Below are 21030 nucleotides of genomic sequence, written 5' to 3'. Positions count from 1 at the left end.
GGTCAACAAGCAGGGCTGTCAAGCTGACCACAGTCACTGTCCTGCTGGCTCTTTTCAAAATAAATGTCATGCCGACAAAAGCCTTAGTGGTGAATGTGTGCACGGGCTTTAGAGTATTGAATGTTCCTCTTAATTAGGAAATATTGAGATTTAGATTAAAAGAAAATATATATAACACATCTTTTATCAGGAAATATAAAATTCACAAATTTGCAGATTATCTATTTGAAATAAAATATGCAAATGGTCTAGCCTATAAGCTAGGGTAATACTATTAATTTGAAGGGCTGTTCACTTAATGTCCTGTTTTACTCTCATTAACTTGATTCTTTACTAAAGTTTATGTTACCAACTCTTATCGGTATAATTTTGTTACTGAATAACTTTTACTCATCTATGCTATATTCACATAAAAAATGGCATGTTTGTGAGATTCACCCCTACCCCCCGTTAGACTGTGTGGATTTCGGTTCACTAATCCAGAGTGTGTGTTTTCCTTCAAACATCCCAGGAACAGACTCAGCATTTCCTTTCATCCTGTCAGCCCTGTCTGTCAGTGAAGAGCTGCTCTGAACCTGGATCACCACTCAGGAATTTATAACAGCAGAAAAACAGACAATCACAGGAAGGCAAGCACAAGTTCTATGTCCTTCTTAACACAGAAATAAAGCACATTCGTAATGTGTCATATAAAATCTTCTTTTTATTACATTTTTATTACACACAATGACTGTCAGATGACTCAAAGATTTTGTCAACCATCTTTAGAATATGAAACTGGCATGGTTGCATTGTAGAAACTGGCTGTTATATCCTTTCATAAAATCATCTGTCGAGGTCACAGAGGTATGAGTCAATGAAATTCACTGTATGCACAGATTTTTACAGCTAAGAATACTATTAATTTTTGGAAAAGTTATATAACTGTGTGATTTTTAAGCTCACTGAGACCAATACATATATAGGCCTATTATTAGACCACATTAATAGAAAGACCTAGTAGTATAACACACTAACTTATCAAGGACTGCATCCTCGAAATATTGGACTACATATAGCTGAGTAAGCCCATTTCTAAAATGCTTTGAATAATATAATGTTGATGATAAAAAAATAATAAGAAATCACAAGAAAGCTGATAAAACCTGAGCTGATAAAACTGTTAATACTCATCTAAGATTTGTATTTGTGTGCTCAAAGCAATGGGCTTAGAGCAGCAGCAAGTTGAGTGGCTTTATTCAGAAGCCTGGATTGCACTACCTCATGCACAAAGTTTACTAAGGCAGTTTGCAGCTTGAAAGAATCCCTGCAGACACTTCTTAGGCCTATCAGGAGTATTTCACTGAGAAGTTAATATTGCTCTAAAATAATTAATTAATAAACTGATAATTTAACATCAGTCAAAAATAAGATGCACTGTGTAGTAAACATGAAAATGATTGATATATGGAGCATATGGACCACTATTAATCAATCACTATTAGTCAACAATTTATAAACACAGTTAAGTGTTAGAATAGTTAATTATTGACTTATTAACATTTGTAACTGCATTTTTTCAAAAACTAAGGCAACGGCAACTAGGGGTATTTATCACAACAAGACAAGACAGAACTTACTAAACCTAAGCCATCATAAATGGTGTATTTTTTAAAAGGAGCACGGTAGCATTGCTCAAATTGTTACAGCTCGTTTCATGTTGTAAACTTCAGAGGGCGCAATGAAAACTGGGCTCAACTCTGCTGAAATTAGTCATCGCTGCAAACAAGTTGTCACTCTGTTCAATCTTCCGTTTACTACTTTCAAAACAAAAGTCTAATTGACGAACCGACGTGCAGGCAGCTCTTTGACGTGGTGAGGCTTTTGTTTTGAAGACAGATTTCTGTCACATCCGGCGTTGCTCATGCTAACTCTGACAGACCTGCCTGCTACCTTTCAGCATCACTCAAACATTAGCTTGCTGAGTAGCTTTTAGCTAGCTGAACTCTAAAGCTAACCTAAACTCATCTATGAGTCGCAAAAGAAACTACAGTTTCGCTGAAACGAGCCTGTCTCCTGAGATCCACGGCGCCTTCATGGAGCCTTCTGGTTCAGCGAGCCGAGCCGACGGCGATTTCCTGGAACTGGAGCCCGACGAGGAGCTGCTCTGCACGGTCAGCGACATCACCGAGCACCTCGGAAGAAACATAACCGTGGTACTAGAGACAGCGCTGTCTGAGATCCGCAAAATGGTCAGCATCCGAATACGAGTCCTGAAAATGGAGCTACGCGAGAAAACGGACGAAATTGAAGTGTTAAAGGCGAGACTAGACGCCGTCCACGGGGATGGTAGGGAGCCTTTTCCCGGCGGCGGTACGGTCACGGAGGCGTCCACAGAGGCTGGCTACAAGAAATCTGACTTCAGCTCCGGAGCCAAGCACAACAACGCCGACCCGAGGAGAGCCAAGGCTGTCATGCCTGGTGTGAAGAAGGAGAATATAGATGCGATATGTGACTATCTGATGAAGGACAAGAACTCGAGAGGTTGTGCTGAAATGGACGGAAACCAGAGCAGCCACGCGAGCGGCGACAGGGAGGCTCGTCAGGAGCAGGACCCGCACTCCATGAATCTATGGCCGGACAGCGGTATGACCGGCTCCGGTTCTGGGAACGGAGACTCAGAGTCCGCGACAGATGACATCTTTAGTATTCTCCCTTCTGGTAGCAAACGAATGTATGACTACGAATGGATAGCACCAATGGAATATTCCACAGAGCTGAAAGGTAAACACAGAATCAATGATAAGGTGTGTGTAGAGTCCCAGAGGTGTCACTCGACCTGATTGTGTAGCCACTCACTGACCTCATCCAAGTTGTGGACTGTTTGTATTGGATTGCAGAAAATGACTTGTCCCATTCAGAAGTGCAAACCAGTTACTTATGTAGTGCAAAATGACCCTAAGATAACATGTTGATTTGCTCTGCATCAGCTTTATCCTTAGTTAGAAAATGTCAATCAGACGTATTAAAACTGAGCATGGTGTAATGTATGGAAGACCACAGCAGACCATAAAACGGATGGTTGGAGAGCAAACTAATAAAAATACAATAGGACATTTGAAAATCACAAGTCACAATTATGAGTTGTTTAGTAAAAGATTTGATTTTGTAATTTAAAAAAAAAAGAAATGACAATTTTAGCATACACCTTTTGTGCGTTTTGTGCATACATAGACTTTTGGTATGGATTGTACACATTTTTAGAAATAAGGCCCCTGTTCAGGTGCACCCTGTCTTTCACTCACTGCCCTGGAATTGGTTCCAGCCTTTTGCTACCCTTTTAAATGAAAAAACAGATGAAGCTAATTGCTAGGTGGATTATATAATTAAAGACCAAGTTTATAAAAAAAAAACTATTAACACATTAGGGATGCAAATAAAAATGTTGATGCAGTGTTTTTTCGAAGAGGTAAAGCATAGCATCACTTTTTGCTTTTTACTCTTTACTCTTTTAACTCACTTTGAAACTTTACACATCTTTCATGAGGAAGAAACATGTCAACCAGTGCAGTGGTGTGACTTGCTGATTTGCTTTTAACAGGTTCCTGACAATAACAAGATTGTAGAAAAACACATGATATATGACAAAATATAATATAATAATAATATTAATATGTTTCCTGGAAATTTGGGGAAATTAATTTGAAACCAGATCTATTAGCTGCCTATACTTGGAGAATTAGCGGGTCTGAAAGTACAATTACTGTGTCTGTGTCTTTGTGACTGCAGGTGCAGCTCTGATACAATTAAACTCAAGCAAATTCCTTTTTGCTCCTAGATGTTCTTTGCTCTATACAGTTTTGTTGGGTGTGAGATTTAGCCTCTAAACCTTTGTTCAGCTTTTGTTATGTGTTAACACTGTATTATTGAACCTAGTGCTACAGCTTGTATATCTATGGTATATTTTGTAAATAACACCGTACTTGCCTTTTCCACTTTGGAGTGTATATTGCAAATAATTCGGCTACTTTTATTTGTTTCAAGGAGTCAGGTTTAGATAATGTTTCACCTTCAGGATTAGTTAGCACCTCTTGGAGAAAATAAATGATTTTGTTTGTTTCTTTCTCCATGGTTCACTCTGAGTTTTTTTTATATCGCCTTGTCACTTATGGTGTAGTAATATCTTGTTCAGCTGGTTCTACATTTGGTATTAAGACTTTAGCTTGGGCACCAGGAAGGGAACAGCCTTGTTGCTCTTACCCCTTAGACAGGGGAGTACTGTGTGTGCATGTCCATCCTCAAAATTTTATTTGTCTTCATCATTGAGTTCTTACGGTAAGCACTGGATGAATTCTTTTAAGTTCCATATATCTCTGAAGGCCATTTAACTTCTTTATTATGATACCTTTTCACAGTCATGAAGGAGCCTGAATGTGAGAACACCCCAACTGGTGAGACTGAGGACAGTGATGAACAAGAATCACAGAGGAAGGAAGAGGATGGACTTGACCAGGCTGAGGTTCCGCTCTCACATGTCCAACCAGATTTCTCCATAGAGCCACAGAGTTCTCCAGGGGAGAGAGGGAGTCCCCTGGATAGCAACATAGAGAGGCCTGAGACAGGTGGGTAAAAATGAGCAAAATGGAAAGAAAGTCAAAAGTAAAAAAGTGTCCAGCCCCCAGGGCTGGATAGATGACTATTACATGACACTGTCATGTAATTCATCGGTTTCTCTGAGTAAACAGATTACTTAAGTGCATGTAAACGTACTTCATATTAATTATATATATATATATATATATATATATATATATATATATATATATATATATATATATATATATATATATATATATATATATATATATATATAAATATATAAATAAACTGATAATCCTAAAGGTTTATATATGTTTTATGTAATAATATATTTTCATAACTTTCCACAATTAGAATATTGTTATTTGTTTTATTAATTCCCTTTATGTAGGTTTTACCTGCATAAAAATCTTTTCACATTTTAGCTCACACTTATGTACTTCCAAACACATCTGAAGTGCATTTTTAGTACATAACAATGATTTATAAACAAGGCTGTGAACTTCAGATGTCAAATACTCCTTTGATATAACATGCTGTATGAACATCTTTTCAGATACCCTGACCCCCTTAACCACTCAGAATGTGGTGATGTGCATTTTATGGATTTGAGCCGATTTCAGAGCAGTCATTTTCCCACAAATGCTTACACAATCGTTCGTGGTTCAGCCTGCAAGAGAAAAGTTAATTTTTTCTTTTGCTTGGTGAATGCTAACTAAACGTTTGATCCCAGTTAAGAAATTGATTGTTGCTATGGCAGCAAGTCTCAACAGCTCTGTCTTTTTGTGTTCTTTTCTTTGCGTTTTTTAATGTTTTCTTCAACCTTATTTGTGTTTTTTGTTTTTTATATAAATCCATATGGAGTCCTGTGACAAAGGACAGAAACTTCATTATTTTTGCACTTTGTTTTATGATCTTTTTCCAACTTTTTGAGCCTCGGGGGAGCCTTCAGGATGCAGTTCCATTGTTTACACTCGAGACCAGCTGTTAGCTCTTAGACGAGCCGAGTTTCTCCACACTGAAAAGGCAGAGATTCCAGCAGAGATACAGAGAAAACGAAGATGCTGCAGAGCTGGAGTTAAACGCCAGGAGAGAAGACAGAGGTACAAGCCATGTGTACCATCTGTTATTATGGGAAACATCCGCTCTAGCTGGACGAGCTAATGGCACAAATGCGTCTGCAGTGAGTGTACCTGGAGAGCAGCCTGCTGTGCTTCACCAAGACATGGCTCTGTTAACGGATTCACGCTGGTGCGGCTGGACTGGAGCGTGGCTCAGAGCAGAAAGAAGAAAGGCGCCGGACTGGCGGTGTTAACTGCCACACAAGGGACAATAAAACTCTGGAATAATTCTTCTGCCCCCCTCCCCACTTTAAGCCGCTCTGGTTCTCCCCTGCTTACGCTCCAGTGGTGAAACAGCAGACACCACAGGTTAAAACAGTGAAGATCTGGACTGAGGAGGCAACAGAGCAACTAAAGGACTGTTTTAACTTCACAGACTGGGACGTTCTCTGCAGTCCACATGGGGAGGACATTGACAGTGTCACACACTGCATCACGGACTACATACATTTTTGTGTGGAAAACACCGTGCCAACAAAGACAGTGCTGTGTTTCTCGAACAATAAGCCCTGGGTCACTCCTGAGCTGAAGGCCTTACTAAATGAGAAGAAGAGGGCATTTCTCTCGGGGGACAAAGAAGAACTGTGCAGGGTACAGAGGTATTTAAAATACAAAATCAGAAGGTGCAAAGACAGCTACAGGAAGAAGTTGGAGCATCGCCTGGAACAGAACAACGTCCGTGATGTGTGGAGAGGTCTAAAACACATCTCAGGCCACGGTGAGGCTGAAAATAGTCGCCAGGTCACAGGTGACCAAGCCTCGGCAAATGAACTAAACCTGTTCTTTAACAGATTTGATTCTGCCCAGGCCCCAGTCTCCATCCACACGGCCCCCTCTTCACACCTTTCCACTCCAGGCGTCTCCTCCCAGCTGCAGCTGTTCACACCGCAGCACCAAGCAGTCCACTCTGCCCTTCCTCTGACCGCAACAAAGGGACCCCCCCAAAAACCCACAGCTCCAGAGCAGCCACCGCCCACCCCCCTCTGCCTCACTCTGAACCAGGTTAGCAGGGAGTTAAGAAGGACAAAGGCCAGGAAGGCAACATGACAACATCTGCTCCAGGCTCCTCAGGGAGTGTGCAGACCAGCTCTGTGAGGTGGTCCTGTCCATATTTAATATGAGCCTCAGCCTGGAGAAAGTACCAGTACTCTGGAGGTTCCAAAAGTACTTCGTCCTAAGGAGCCGAACCACTTCAGACCCGTCGCCTTAACCTCCCACCTGATAAAGGCTATGGAGAGGATCATCCTCAGCCACCTCTGCACCCAGGTGAGCTCAGCACTGGACCCGCTGCAGTTTGCATATCGACCAGGCATCGGGGTGGATGACGCCATCATCTACTTGCGTGCTCTGTCCTTTTCTGTTCACACTGTACTCATCACTTTAATACATACTCCCACCACTGTCACCTGCGGAAGTTCTCAGATGACAGTGCCATTGTTGGCCTTGTATCCTGGGGGGGGGGGGCAAGCAGGAGTACAGGGGGGTCATCTCTGACTTTGTGGGCTGGTGTCATAATAACCACCTGATCCTAAACACCAGCAAGACAAAGGAGCTGGTTCTTGACTTCAGGGCTCAGACATTGAGACTGTGGACACATTTAAATACCTGGGTGTTCACCTTAACAATAAACTGGACTGGTCTAGCAACATGGACGCTCTGTACAAGAAGGGCCAGAGTCGCCTTCACCTGCTGAGGAGACTGAGGTCTTTTGGTGCAGACAGCTGCTAATGACTTTCTATGACACTGTGGTGGCCTCAGTAGTCCTTTATGGAGTTGTGTGCTGGGCAGTACAGGCAGAGACAGGAAGAGACTTAACAAACTGGTTAAGAAGGCCGGCTCTGTCCTGGGCTGCACACTGGAATCCACTATGTACCTACATGGTGTATTTCATTTGTTGTTGCTGTTGTTGTTTCTGTCATTTGTTTTTATACTGGTGTTAACTGGTTATATTATCGTTGTTTGGTGTGTAATTGACTAATTCATTTAATTGTTTTGTAATTTATTTTATTTTTTCTTGTGTAGTTAATATTGATGCTTGCCACTCTATTATGCTTTTCTATACTCCTATTTAATGTCACCTTGCTGCTGTAGACAAAAGAATTTCCCCATTGTGGGATGAATAAAGTCTATCTTATCTTATCTTATCTTATCTTATCTTATCTTATCTTATCTTATCTTATCTTATCTTATCTTATCTTATCTTATCTTATCTTATCTTATCTTATCTTATCTTATCTTATCTTATCTTATCTTATCTTATCTTATCTTAAGTAACTCCAAGAAAATTTTGGGGCTGTGCAGGACAAGTTCAAGAAACTGTCAACTTAACTGAATCCAAATTTTAAAACTGTACTGAAGGAAGTAACTTAAGAAAAAAAGGATCTGAGAGTTTCATGTGCATGCTAATAATCTGGTGCTTGATGAGAGGTTAATATAAAAAATGAACTAAGCAAATAAGTAAGAGCCTCCTATTGGATATTTACTGCATTGATGTTATTTTTCAGCTGGCAACAAGTAATTTAACCTTAACTGACGCAGCCAATAGCTTTTCATTTCTTAAACAACCATGTCTGAAAACACATCCTTCGGCCAAGAAAAAAATACAAAGTCAAATTATTGGCATGCATAAAGCAAAGAAAACATCTAAGGACATTGCTGAAACTACTAAAACTGGGTTAAGAACTGTCCAATGAAAGAAGGTCTGATGAGTCCAAATTCACCCTGTTCCAGAGTGATAGAGCATCACAGTAAGAAGAGAGGTGGGTGATGCACCCATCATGCCTAGTGACTATAGTGACCTAGTGTACAAGCCTGTGAGGGTTGCTATATTTGGTCAGGCCTAGGTTCAGCAACGTTATGTGCCCAAAGAATGAGCTCAGCTGACTGCCTGAATATACTGAATGACCAGGTTATTCCATCAATAGATTTTTTCCTCCACTGATGACACAGGTATATTCCAGGATAAGAATGCCAGCATTCATCTGGCTCAAATTGTGGCAGAATGGTAGCACATCATTTTCACATATTGGGCTGGTTAGTGTAGTGGTAACATCACCACTGGGGTTCAAATCCCAGCTGTGGTCTACCTCCAGTAAGGGTCCTTAGGCAAGACCTACTCACGCTTACCCTGCCTACCATTGTACCCTACTTATAAGTCGCTTTGGATAAAAGTGTCTGCTAAATGACTAAATGTAAATATTGATTGGCTACCACAGAGACCAGACCTTAGCCCCATTGAAAATCACACAGTCCCACCTCAGGCTTGTTCCACCTGACATATTTTTGTTGCAAAATGGTACTAGCAGAGCACACCGCACGGACACTGCTCAACTTATAGATTTAGACATACACAGCAGTCTCTCTTTTTCTCCCATCCTCTCATCCTTATTATTATTATTATTATTATTATTATTATTAATAATAATAATTTGGTTTATCAAGTTGACCACAGCTTGACGGAGCGGTTCAGAATATGTACATGTATGTAAACTTTCAACCGTGGCTGCTGGACTCACTTCAAGTCCGAAGCTCAAAGATGGACTCATTCTGACTGTTACCTAACCCTGGGTGTGATTCAAAGTGAAGCCGTAAGTGTTACCATTTTAAAGTGTTTTGTTCTTTTTGTTCACTGGGTTAGCCTGCTGAATGTAACTACATTACCTGCTCAGTGATGCTAAATGGCTAATGTGGGTAATGTCAGCTTCTTTCAGCTTCTTCAGGAAAAATTTCTGGGCTAAAGCAGAACAGTCAGAATGTCATAGAAATGTAGTGTGGAACATTTAAAGGTACATTTATGAAATTAATAGGTTGGAAGTAGCATGTTTATGTAAAATTGTTATAACGTGATGCAGATCAGCTGTTTCTGCTGACGGTACTCCTGGGACAGCACAGCAACCCTGGGCTACTAATAAGGGTGAAGTTACTCCAAAAAGGAGAAAGAATCATTGCCTCAGTTTTCTCTCAAGCTTTTGTTTTACTTCAGCACAAATTTAATTTCACACTAGCAAGCTGCAGTGGTGGTCGGACAGGGTTTGTAAAGTGGTGGTGACACTAGAATGATTCTAGTTCTGATCCACAGATAATATCAGCTTTACTGTAACATTGTTATTACTGACAGAATTCTGCCGTACTGTTATTACTGACAGAATACTGTATTACTATTACAGTGTGTGCCTGTCTTGTCGTCATCCTGCAGGTATCTCTAGTGTTCCAAACAACACTAACTTCTCAGTTGGTGATTGTTACACTTGGAACTTTGTAGTAGATGGAAATTTGTCACAACACAAGTTCTACTCAACTTCAAATATTCTGTTAAATGTATTTCTGTGTTCAATCTAAAAATAAATGATTTTCTTGTACTGATTGCTGCTGCACATTGGAGTAAACCCAACTGTTTCCTGTACAGGACAGGACATCACATTTACTTAAAACAGTGGAGGTTACCTGCCAGGCTGGCCCAGCACTTCAACACTACCTACCTGTGACACACAGCTGTTTTGGAGGAGTTTTCAGCCTCACATGAGTGCAGGTCTGTAGCCTAATATATTACCGCTGCTTTAGGTATGGTTTTCAATAATAATAATAATAATGTTGCAAGTATTGCTGTGTTTTTTACTGGTGTCATATTTCATAAAATATTAATTTTTGTTACAGCTCTTCAGGCGACTTCTACACTCACAATATAACTTTCAAAGATGTCACATGGACCTTGAGAAGGGAGATCCAGACTTGAGTGGCTGTGAGGGAGTCAATAGACATGTTGTGAATTACTCAAATGTCTCCCAGATCATCAGCTAAAAGAAAGCACTCCAATTCTGAGTCAGCTGTCCCACAATATTTTCTCCATCTGTGAAGCTTCTTATGTTCTGTTATTTGGAGGATTCATGCCGTTGTTACACTGTGTTGCTGTATGCTGACAAGATGTTTGCTATTTTATCCAGAGTGCATCTAGAAGTATTTACAGCACTTAGCTTTTTCCACATTTTGTAATGGTACAGCCTTTTTCCAAAATAATTAATAATAATAATAATAATAATTAATTTTCCTTAAAATACTTTAAACAATAGTGAAATAAGTTTGAAATATTTGCAAATTTATTAAAAATAAAAACACGTAAACGTATTCACAGCCTTTGCCATGACACAAAAAATGTAATCTTTGGTGCATTCGGTTTCCACTGATCATCCTTGAGATGTTTCATCAACCTGTTTGATGTCCATCGGTGGGAAATTCAGTTGATTGGACGTGATTTGGAAACGCATACACCTGTCTATATAAGGTCAGAGCACAAACCAAGCCATGAAGTCCAAGGACTTGCTTGTAGACCTCTGAGGCAGGATTGTATCGAGGCACAGATCTAGGCAAGGGTACAGAAAATATTCTGCAAAATTTGAATGTGCACAGTGGTCTCCATCCTCTGTAAATGAAAGAAGCTTGAATCCACCAGGATTCTTCCTAGACATTCCTAGGTCATTCTGAAAGAGCATCAACGTTTCTGTGTGGAGAGAGGAACACCTTCCAGAAAAACAACCATCTCTGTAGTACTCCACCAATCAGGCTTGTATGGTATAGTGGCCAGACGAAAACCACTCCTCTGTAAAAGGCACATGATGGCCCACCTGGAGTTTGCTAAAAGGCACCTGATTGACTCTCATACAATGAGAAATTAAATTCTCTGGTCTGACTGAACTCTTTGACCTGAATGCCAAGCATCATGTCTGGAGGAAACCAGGCACTGGCCTCCACCTGGACAATACCATCCCTACAGCGAAACATGGTGGTGGCAGCATCATGCTATGGGGATGTTTTTCATCTTTCAACAGGACAACGACCCTAAGCACACAGCCAAGATAACAAAGAAGTGGCTACCAGACAATTCTGTAGATGTCCTTGAGTGGCCTAGCCAGAGCCCAGATTTGAACAAAATTGAACATCTCACACCAATGCTCCGCATCTAAACTGATGGAGCTTGAGAGGTACTGCAAAAAAGAATATGAGAAACTGCCCAAAAATAGGTGTGCCAAGCAAGTAGCATCAGACTCAAAAATACTGAGGCTGTAATTGGTGCTAAAGGTGCTTCAACAAAGTATTAAGCAAATATGTGAATACTTCCTGATGTCAAACACAATTCTTTCACTTTGTCATTAAGGGTTATTGTTTGTAGAACTTTTAGGAAAATAATTGGAATAAGACTGTCACATTACAAAATGTGCTGTACAAAGTGCTGTAAATACTTTCTGTAAAATCAAAATAAATTTTAAATAGACTGAGAAAATATGTAAGTCATTACTTAGTGTATCACACATCAAGAATTGAAAAAGAATTACAAATATTAAAAAATACCAACCAGTTATTTATGTGTGTCTCATATTAAAGAGGGTATCTGCATCCGTGGATAATGGCTCATATTTGTGAGAGCGTTTTGGGACCTGTCACCAGAGGACCTGTGTGCAATGCATGAGCAACTAGATGCATGACTGCACAAGGTCATCACCACCATAGTGTCCTGGTCCAGTGCGGTGGTTTTACTTGCGGTGAATCCACAAATCACAGCGGCTGGAATAACAGCTTATTTCCTACATCCAGAGAGGCATGAGCAGAACAGGACTCTGAAACCTAAGAAACCTGAGAAGAAAAATATTAAATATTGTTAAATACATTTTTATTTTATGTTATTTAAAGGTATATCAAAGTGTCTCACCAACACTTTCTAGTCTCGAGCACTTTACTGTTTTGGGTTCAGCGCATACTTAAGTTATCAGTGCTGTATTTTTTATAGCAATTATTGATTTATCCACAATCTATGATCTATGGTCCATAATTTTTAGACCTTGTCCTTAAGTACCCCCTGCCCTGCTAGTTTTCCCTTCTATCTCTGCCCTCCCCACACCTGATTACCGGGATCAGGTGTGTTCAGTAAATCAGAGGATGGAAGAAAATACATGATCCAGGTTATCATCTGTGGGGAGGGCAGGGATAGTTCGAAAAAAGTTAGCGCAGGGGGCACCAGGTATGAGATCCCCTGGCCTGTGGTCTGTGTTATTAATACTGTAAAGTGCAACAACTGGTATTGTCAGTAAGTACTTCATATACTACATTACAGTACTACAATATCTGTAAAATGTCTGATGTGATTTCATATTTAGCTGATGAGCAACCTGGAGACATACTCAAAAACTATAACTTATGAATTTCTTGTGGTTTTACCCTATTAATCGTACATTATATCTCGATAAAGCATAATGGACGCATTTCAAACTGTCCATTATGTGTTCAGCTCTGATATGTTCTCACAGTCTGCTGTTCAGTTTACTTTACTGTCAGCTTTTAGCTAGTTAGACAGACAAACCAAGACATTTCCCCTCTTGTGAAGTCTTTACCTCTCTTTTGTGACATTAATAAAGTAGTGAATGCATTTTCTTTCTGCTGCCACCTGCCATGTTTTCACCAACACAAAACAAATCCATCGTGTCTGTACTTGGGACATTGTTAATAACTCTGTAGATGAACCAACCACAGTTATAATATATATTGGGGCGGCAGTAGCTCAGGTGGTAGAGCAGTCGCCTGAGAACCCCAGGGTGAGTGGTTTGATTCCCGGTTCCTCCTGGCTACTTGCTGAGGTGTCTTTGGACAAGACACTGAAACCCCGTAGTGTAGCACTGACATACCGTCTAGCAGCTGTCCCACAATTTTGCCAAGGGGATCAATAAAATATTAATTATAATAATTATTATTAGAATTATAATACACTGCTCATTCCAAAAAAGTGTCTCACACTCTAATATTTCGTTGGACCTCCTTTAGCTTTGATTATGGCATGCATCCACCGTATCATCATTTTGATAAGCTTCTGCAATGTTGCACTCAATCACAACATTTATTCCCGTCTAGAGTTAAATTAGTTTTTCACCAAGATCTTGTGTTGATTATGGGAGAGTTGGATTGCTGCACAAAGTCTTCTCCATTACATCCCAAACATTCTTATTGGGTTTCAGGTCTGGACTCAATGGAATACATGTGTTAAAATAATGTGTCATGCTCCCTGAACCATTTTTTCACAATTTGAGCCAGATGAATCATTGCATTCTTCTTCTTGGCCGTGCCATCAAGGAAGAAAAAAATCCATTGATGGAATAACCTTGTCATTCAGTATATTCAGGTTGTCAGCTGACCTCATTCTTTGGGCACATAAAATTGCTGAACCTAGACCTGACCAACTATAGCAAGCCCTGATCATAGCACTGCCCTCACAGGCTTGTACTGTAGACACTAGACATAATAGCTCCGTCACTTCACCTGCTTTTCTTCTTACCCTGATGCTCCCATCACTTTGGAACAGGATAAGTCTACACTTATCAGGCCACATGACCTTCTTCTGGCCAGTTCTTAACCCAGTTTTAGTAGTTTCATCAATCTCCTTAGACGTTTTGTTTGCTTGATGCAGGCCAATAATTTGACTCTTCGGAAACAGATTAACATCTTTTCCACGACCACAGGAAGTGTCTTACAACATGGTTGTTTAAGATATGAGAAGCTACTCACTGCATCAGTTAGGGTTAAATTACTTGTTGCCAGCTGAAAAATAATCATACATGCAGCAAATATACAATAGGAGGCTCTTACCTTTTTGCTTAGTTAAATCCACGTGGTAATTCTTATTTTGGACTTTTACTTTGGTATTTTACTTATACTAACCATAGGTAATACTAATATTTTTTTTTAACCATGTAATGCCTGCATGTAGACATAACTAACACTGAACTTATGTAATAGTATTAGGAAGTAATAATAAGAAATGTCTGTTTGTGATTTCAGGTCAGCAGTTTCCCAGTCACACTTACATCTGCTCCCTTTGCGGAACCTTCTGCCCTGACTCTTTGTTCCTGGAGGAACATATTAAAGTGATACACTCAGACTCTGCTGGTGCCCAGGCTCTACAGGCCCTGCAGTCCACCTCCTCTATTGCATCCACAGTGGGGGACAGCAACAGTGACTCCAGAAGGGGTGGAGGAGGGCAGAACGAGGATTGCACAGTACCTGGTGCTGGTGTCGCCATCAGTCAAGGAGGGCGGCCTGTTAAAAAAGAGATTAAAATTGAGGGGGGGTATGAGTGTGGGGAATGTGGTCGCCATTTTAACTACCTGGGCAACCTGCGGCAGCACCAGCGTATCCATACTGGAGAAAAGCCCTTCATGTGTCCAGAGTGCGGGGAGAGGTTCCGCCATGCAGCCCGGTTAAAGAGCCACAGGCTTGTGCACAGTGGGGCCCAGAGCCCTTTCCCCTGTCCTCAATGTGGTAAAGGATTCTCAGTGTTGTCTGGACTCAAGAGACACCAACGGGTGCACACTGGTGAGAGCCCATATGCCTGTCCTCAGTGTGGCCGGCGTTTTAAGGAGCTGGGGAACCTGTACACTCACCAGAGGATTCACAGCGGCGCCACACCTTATTGCTGCCAGCAGTGTGGACGCAGTTTCCGCCATCTGGGAACCTACAAGAGTCATCGGTGCACCCCAGCACAGTAACCAACCTGGCTGCTACCATATACTCTCTACAGCTCACTGACAACTGACGCCATGACATTTAAAATGCATGTCAAAGACACAACATGGTGCTGACTCTGAGGTGTGTGTCCTAATGTCACTGTTGGAGGTGCTGTTTTTGCTGAGATGCTGCCCAAGCTTTACTGTTCACATTTCTCTTCAGGCATTATAAAACACTGTCATTAACCTGTTTTATTCTTGATCAGGTAACAGCAGTTCTCTAGGTCCAATTACCAGTTTGTTTTAAAGCTGTCAGTCTAAGTTGATAAAACCAGCTTCCAGAGCTAGCAGAACAAAACCACAAGGTTCACTGAATTACCTATCTCAAATATATTTGAGTTCTTCTCAGTTTTTCAGAAAACACTGAAACACTATTAGACTATTATAGTGTATTTCTAAATAGTGAATTTAAACTATTGAAACTTGAAGAATGAAAGTACATGATGGCGTAGGATTCAAGAACAAGGTTACAATAATTTGTTAATTTGAGAACATTCACAGTGGGAACACACACGTGAACTCCCTACAGGCATTATGAAGTTAGTTAGATTAATGTGCATATCCCAGCGGTGCTACTCAGTGACAGCTGGAATTTAAAGTTCTTGAAAATGCTTTGTCTCTGATCCTAAAGGCTTTGTCTGTTTGGGAGTTAACCTAATCCACAAAGGTATTTTATCTGTGTGGAGTTATTAAGTCATTGTTGAGATCACAGGGATCATTGTACCGCTCAACCATGTGTAAAGAGATGCCAAGACTGCAGTGTAATTTGATAAGTGATGTCATAGACCACCTTCTCTGTGATCATTGTTCCATTTGACACAGATTACCTCCTTTACTCATTCCAACCATCCATTTTCCATTATGTGGACAATGTTATATTCAAAGGAGTGTCCTGCCATTCGGATGCTGATGGACTGCTGCGTCTTGCCCTGAGGAGCTGTCTTTCCTGTGTTGAACCCCGAGTTTGAAAAGCAGTTGCTTTGTTTCCTCCAGTCTGTACATTCCTGCATTTAATTAGATACTACATGCTCTGCTTACGTTTGGGAGTTTTATCCTTAAATCTGACAAACACCTTCATGATTTGCAGTGTACAGGCATGCAGTGTTTGTTGAAAATCCTCTAGTGTTTTTCAGATACTCCACCAATGTATGGGATGACAATGTTGCTTTTTTGTCTTTGTATGTTGTTGAATTGTTCTTACTGGATGTTTTTTGTAGATCAGACGAAGGCCCAGACTAATGCCACACAGGTTGAATACCTGGAACTCTGAGGAAGCCTTTTGCATAAGATTTGAAATGTCTTCAAGACCGTCAGCCCAGTTGCCACACTGAATAGCACCTTTGAGACAACTGATGGATGATTGATTCACCACACATTTATCTGGGTATTTTTACCATTAAAAGTTTAGTTACATGCAACAATGAAAGCATATGATCCACATTATGAAAACCTTTATTTATTTTCACTTTGATCTACAGTCTCCAGTACACCCTGTAATGCCTGGATCTGTTAATGGTATGGCACCACCACCCACATGTGGACCACCTGTGTTACTACAACGACAAACGTCGGGCTCATACAGCACTGCTGATCATCATGATAATGTTTGGCTGTATATGTAGAGCAGAAAATTGATTAGAAAAATTTCAACCAGTGTCTAATGTTACTGATTATATATTGTTTATTTTGTATGTTTGCCTGTGTGATGGCTGCAAATTATATGATGATGGAAAAAAATCATACTTGACGGAGAGAAATATCCAATGTGACTGGTGGGTTTAATCATTTAAAGATTTAATGACGGCCTGTTAGAAAGTAACCCAGTTTACTCAAGTGTGTCTTTAAAATGTGTGTCTAGGTCTTAGCACTGTGTGGAAGACTAAAAAAAGAAAATAATTTATCCAAACCTATGGTAGTGATATGCTAACCATTGACAATCTGCTTTTTAATAAACAGTTGTCTTAAAGTTGTGAATGAGTGGATTCTTTTAATATATGGAAATTAACAACATAACATAATAAATTACATTGCAGGTGTTTATTGGTACCTAAGATTTTTTATTAAGCTTGTGAAACTTGCTGGTTGTGTATTATTATTCAGATTGTGCACTATTGTTGTCACAGTGCTGCAAATTTGTCAATATATGGAGACAAATTAGATGCAAACACTAATGCTAATCATCAGTTTGAATTTGAAAACTGGTTGAATTAAATTGTTGAATATATTTTAATAAATAAAAAAAGATTCCCTTCTCATCCCTGGGGGTGGTGTAGGTCAAATTCAATTCAATTCAAATTCAGACCTTCTACCTAGCTCTGCGCTCTTCTTGACAGTTGTGATGTTGTCCTGGATCTGTTGGAGTAACTCTTCCAGCTTTTTCCTCTCACAGTCAGAAGGTTTTATTAATCTTGAAGCTTGGCCTTTCCAGTTGCCCTTCCACTTCTCCAACTTCTCATACTCCTTCTTGATGTTGCTATTGCTTAGAACTGCTATGTCTGTCACCACTGTCTCCTTCAGTTTCTTTTCTACTACCACAGTGTCCAATTGGTTACCCAGTGCTTCCTTGCCTGCTGTTCCTACTGCTCATCCTAATGCTAATACTCATTAGGAGCATACCGCTCAATGTTCACGATCAACACAAAACAGAAGTAGAAAATTAAAGCACTTCCAGACCTTTATGTCATTTAAGGATGCTCAAAGTTTGACTAGTTGATTTGTCTTATTTGGGGCAACAGAAGCATGTTTACCACGGTGTTACATACACTTACATGTATGCACAAGCTGGCATTTGCACTTTTCACTGGGAAGAGTCTGGATGGTCTTGTTTGTGTTTGTCACAGGGAACCCAATGTCTGTTTGTACCAATAACAAGCTGGAATGTGGACTTGTTTCACCACAGATTCAAACACCAAAGTTTTTACAGTCTTTCAGTCCATCTTCCATGAGCATGACCAGAGAACTCAGCTGTGTTTGTGTCACAGAATGCCTGTGTGACTTCCTCCTTGTATAATATTGCTTCGTGTTTTATCTCTGGATGCAGCAGACTGTGTTAACATTTTATAAAGCACTCCTGTACCCGTTTGGCTATGATCATTACAGTAAAAAGGTCACACACATTCAACAGCATTTTCTGTCCTTCAAGGTGCACTTGGTTCTATGACCTGAGACCTGAGATCCAATGGACCTGGGATGTGAGTAAATTTGATAAAATTCACCAATTCACTCTAACTCCTAACCCCTATCCTTAAGCCCTTAGGTCATTAGACAGATGGAGGAAGCTGGAGTACCCAGAGGAAAACTCACACAGACATGGGGAGAGCATGCAAACTCCACACAGGAAGGCATTCAGCCCATCTGTGCATTCAAATCCAGGTCCTTCTTGCTGTAAACTGTGCTAACCATTATACCACTGTGCCACTCTTCTGTGATGTATCTCTGTTTTACAAGAATGATCTTGACCTTTGAGTACCAAAATGTAATAATTTCTTTGAGTGTCCAAGTGAACACCTGTGCTAATTTTGGAAAAATTCCCTCAAGGCTTTCCTGAGATATTGTGTTTTCAAGAATGTGATGGAGAAACAGGAGGTCACATTGACAATGGCCTTTGACCATCCGAAAGTATACAGTTGCCTTGAGTCAAAGTGGATCCTTATGATTGTTATGAATGCGAGGACACACCAACCTTGACCTTTTATCACCATGTCATACTTGAGCCCTGTTAGACATGTGGCAAATGTATCAAAATAAGAAAATTGACTTGGATTACATAGACTAGAACATGTCCTAAAGATTAAAGGAATAACACTCGAGTGGTTTTAATCTTTTCTATTAGATAGATACCAAGTTGTTCATGTTATCGATAAGTCTTCGATGCAGACAAGTGTTAGTTATGGAGTTCCACAGGATTCTGTGCTAGACTGATTCTTTTCACTTTACGCATGTCTCCCTTGAGAAATATTATTAGGAAACACTCAACTGGTGAACAGTTGACAGGTATATGTCCTGTAATTTTCAACTCCTCAATTCAGACAAGACAGGGATTGTTGATTTTTCATCTAAAAAAAGCCCAGAAATGTGTTACCTAATCATAGAGTTTCTATAGAATATATCTACCTGAATCAGTTCAGCGAAAACCTATAACATTTAGTTGTTGATGCAAATATTTTGTTGTAACAGTGTGATGTAATTTTTTAAATCAAAATTATAGCTTAAATGTTGTTTTTTATCAGTGACCCTAAAGCTCATTTGTAACTAAACAAACTAAGAGTAAACAGCTTATTAATGACATGATTGGATTCTGTCTTGCTAGTAGATAGTTTTTAGCAGGAAAATCTCCATATTACAAATTTCTATTTGCAAAATACCCAGTCTAGAAATATAGCATTTGCAGATGTGACAGGACTCTGATATTATTAACAAAATGAATTACACATTTTGTATTGTACATTTCTACAGCTTTCTCTATTTTTCTAAACCAATTTTTTCCATATGTTCGTGTTTTATATTTCCTGCCTAAAAGGCAGTCTTTGTGTGCAGAGACCTTCTTCAGATAGGTAATCAAAAGGCTGTCATGGTGACCTTTTCGATGCATGGTTATATAATAGGGAGCAAGGACTGATTTCAAAGTTATTGGTGCATTCAAGTACACTGACATTCAAACATGTAGAGTCAGCTGGAAAGTGACCTTTTTAAAGTAAAACGGCCAAATACAAGTACAGCCAAATACTCTTCAGTAGTTACCTCATACTCTCAGTGCCTACATGTACCAAAAGTAGTAAAATGAAGGCTACATGACTTGACATTTCATCCTAGTCATTTGACCCATACCTAGAACGTTTTAGGTCAACAGTTATGTTCTCCTTTTTCCAAATGTATTGCAAATCAAAAACTTACCTCGACAAAAGATTAAAGCATACATAATGCATCTGACCACAGGAACAGGTGAAGGTTCAGTGGTTATCACTGTTCCCTCATAGCTAAAAGGTTCTGAGTTTAAAGCTGGAGGTTTTCCCTGCAGAGTCTGTGTCTGTGTGAGTTTCCTATGCAGGTCACTTCCACAATACAGGTGACCTGGTGACTCCTACTTGTCTGTGGATGTGAATTTGAATGGTTGTCTGTGTTCATGTGCTGTGCTAGACTGATGACTTGTCCAGGGTGCCTGCCTCTCTCCCATGACAGCTAGGATCTTTTCCAGCACCTTGTGACCCATTAACAGGATCAGAGGTAACAAAAAAAAGGTATGGATATACTCTAACACTTCATTTCAAGTGTCTCATGTTGGATTATACACAAAACATTTATGGTAGTCACATATATTTGCAGCTCAATGAAGTCAAACAAGAAGTCAAGGCTTTCTCTTGCTATTGCCACAGATTCACAGGAAAGGTCTGACTTCAACATGCCACTGATGGAGTCTGGCCTGGAAGGAGTTAAGATTGTATATTTACATTTCTACATTTGCAGTCTATACCCATATTAATTGGCATCAATATCACCCTGAAGCTGTATCAGAATCCTGTCACCGAGAGTGAGCAGGTTAATTAGGTAGTTTTTCTTTTAGAACAGGTTCATTATTTTGTCACATTGAGAAAGCAGAATCAAAACATTAGGTTGAATAACAAAACAATGTAATTGTGGTGACAGGTATAGCAAAAAAACAAAAAACAAAAAAAACAACAACAAAAAAACACCATAGCTATTGTTTTTATGTGTGTATGCGGGCATTGTCAGGCTTGAAGCTGAGAACCACAGTAAGGAAGATTTCCACACTGTTGTTTTGGCTCTTTTCA

General features: G+C 39.9%; 1 protein-coding gene across 3 annotated transcripts; it reads left to right on the top strand.

Annotated features, from left to right (window-relative positions):
- Positions 1-1873: 1873 nt before the first annotated feature.
- On the top strand, positions 1874-17211 carry znf16l (zinc finger protein 16 like). Of its 3 annotated transcripts, XR_003298519.1 has the most exons (5): positions 1874-2763; positions 4395-4601; positions 14517-15323; positions 16459-16625; positions 16720-17211. XR_003298519.1 is itself a non-coding variant. In XM_026353303.1 (3 exons), the coding sequence occupies exons 1-3, from the start codon at positions 2010-2012 to the stop codon at positions 15221-15223; spliced, it is 1668 nt and encodes a 555-aa protein (XP_026209088.1). In that variant the 5' UTR covers positions 1874-2009; the 3' UTR covers positions 15224-17211. The 3 variants fall into 3 exon arrangements, 1 of the variants encoding a protein (XP_026209088.1); XR_003298518.1 differs by having other exon boundaries at positions 14517-16625; XM_026353303.1 differs by having other exon boundaries at positions 14517-17211.
- Positions 17212-21030: the final 3819 nt, after the last annotated feature.

This window comes from Anabas testudineus, chromosome 18 (genome assembly GCF_900324465.2).
Source record: "Anabas testudineus chromosome 18, fAnaTes1.2, whole genome shotgun sequence".
Taxonomy (NCBI): Eukaryota; Metazoa; Chordata; class Actinopteri; order Anabantiformes; family Anabantidae; genus Anabas; species Anabas testudineus.
Note: the sequence above shows the minus strand (reverse complement) of the source record. Positions and strands in the feature narration are given on the sequence as shown.

Coding starts and splice junctions, on each gene's coding strand:
- znf16l (XM_026353303.1), top strand. CDS start 2,010: ATGAGTCGCAAAAGAAACTACAGTTTCGCTGAAACGAGCCTGTCTCCT. Junction 2,764..4,394: donor ATATTCCACAGAGCTGAAAG/GTAAACACAGAA, acceptor ACCTTTTCACAG/TCATGAAGGAGCCTGAATGT. Junction 4,602..14,516: donor CATAGAGAGGCCTGAGACAG/GTGGGTAAAAAT, acceptor TTGTGATTTCAG/GTCAGCAGTTTCCCAGTCAC.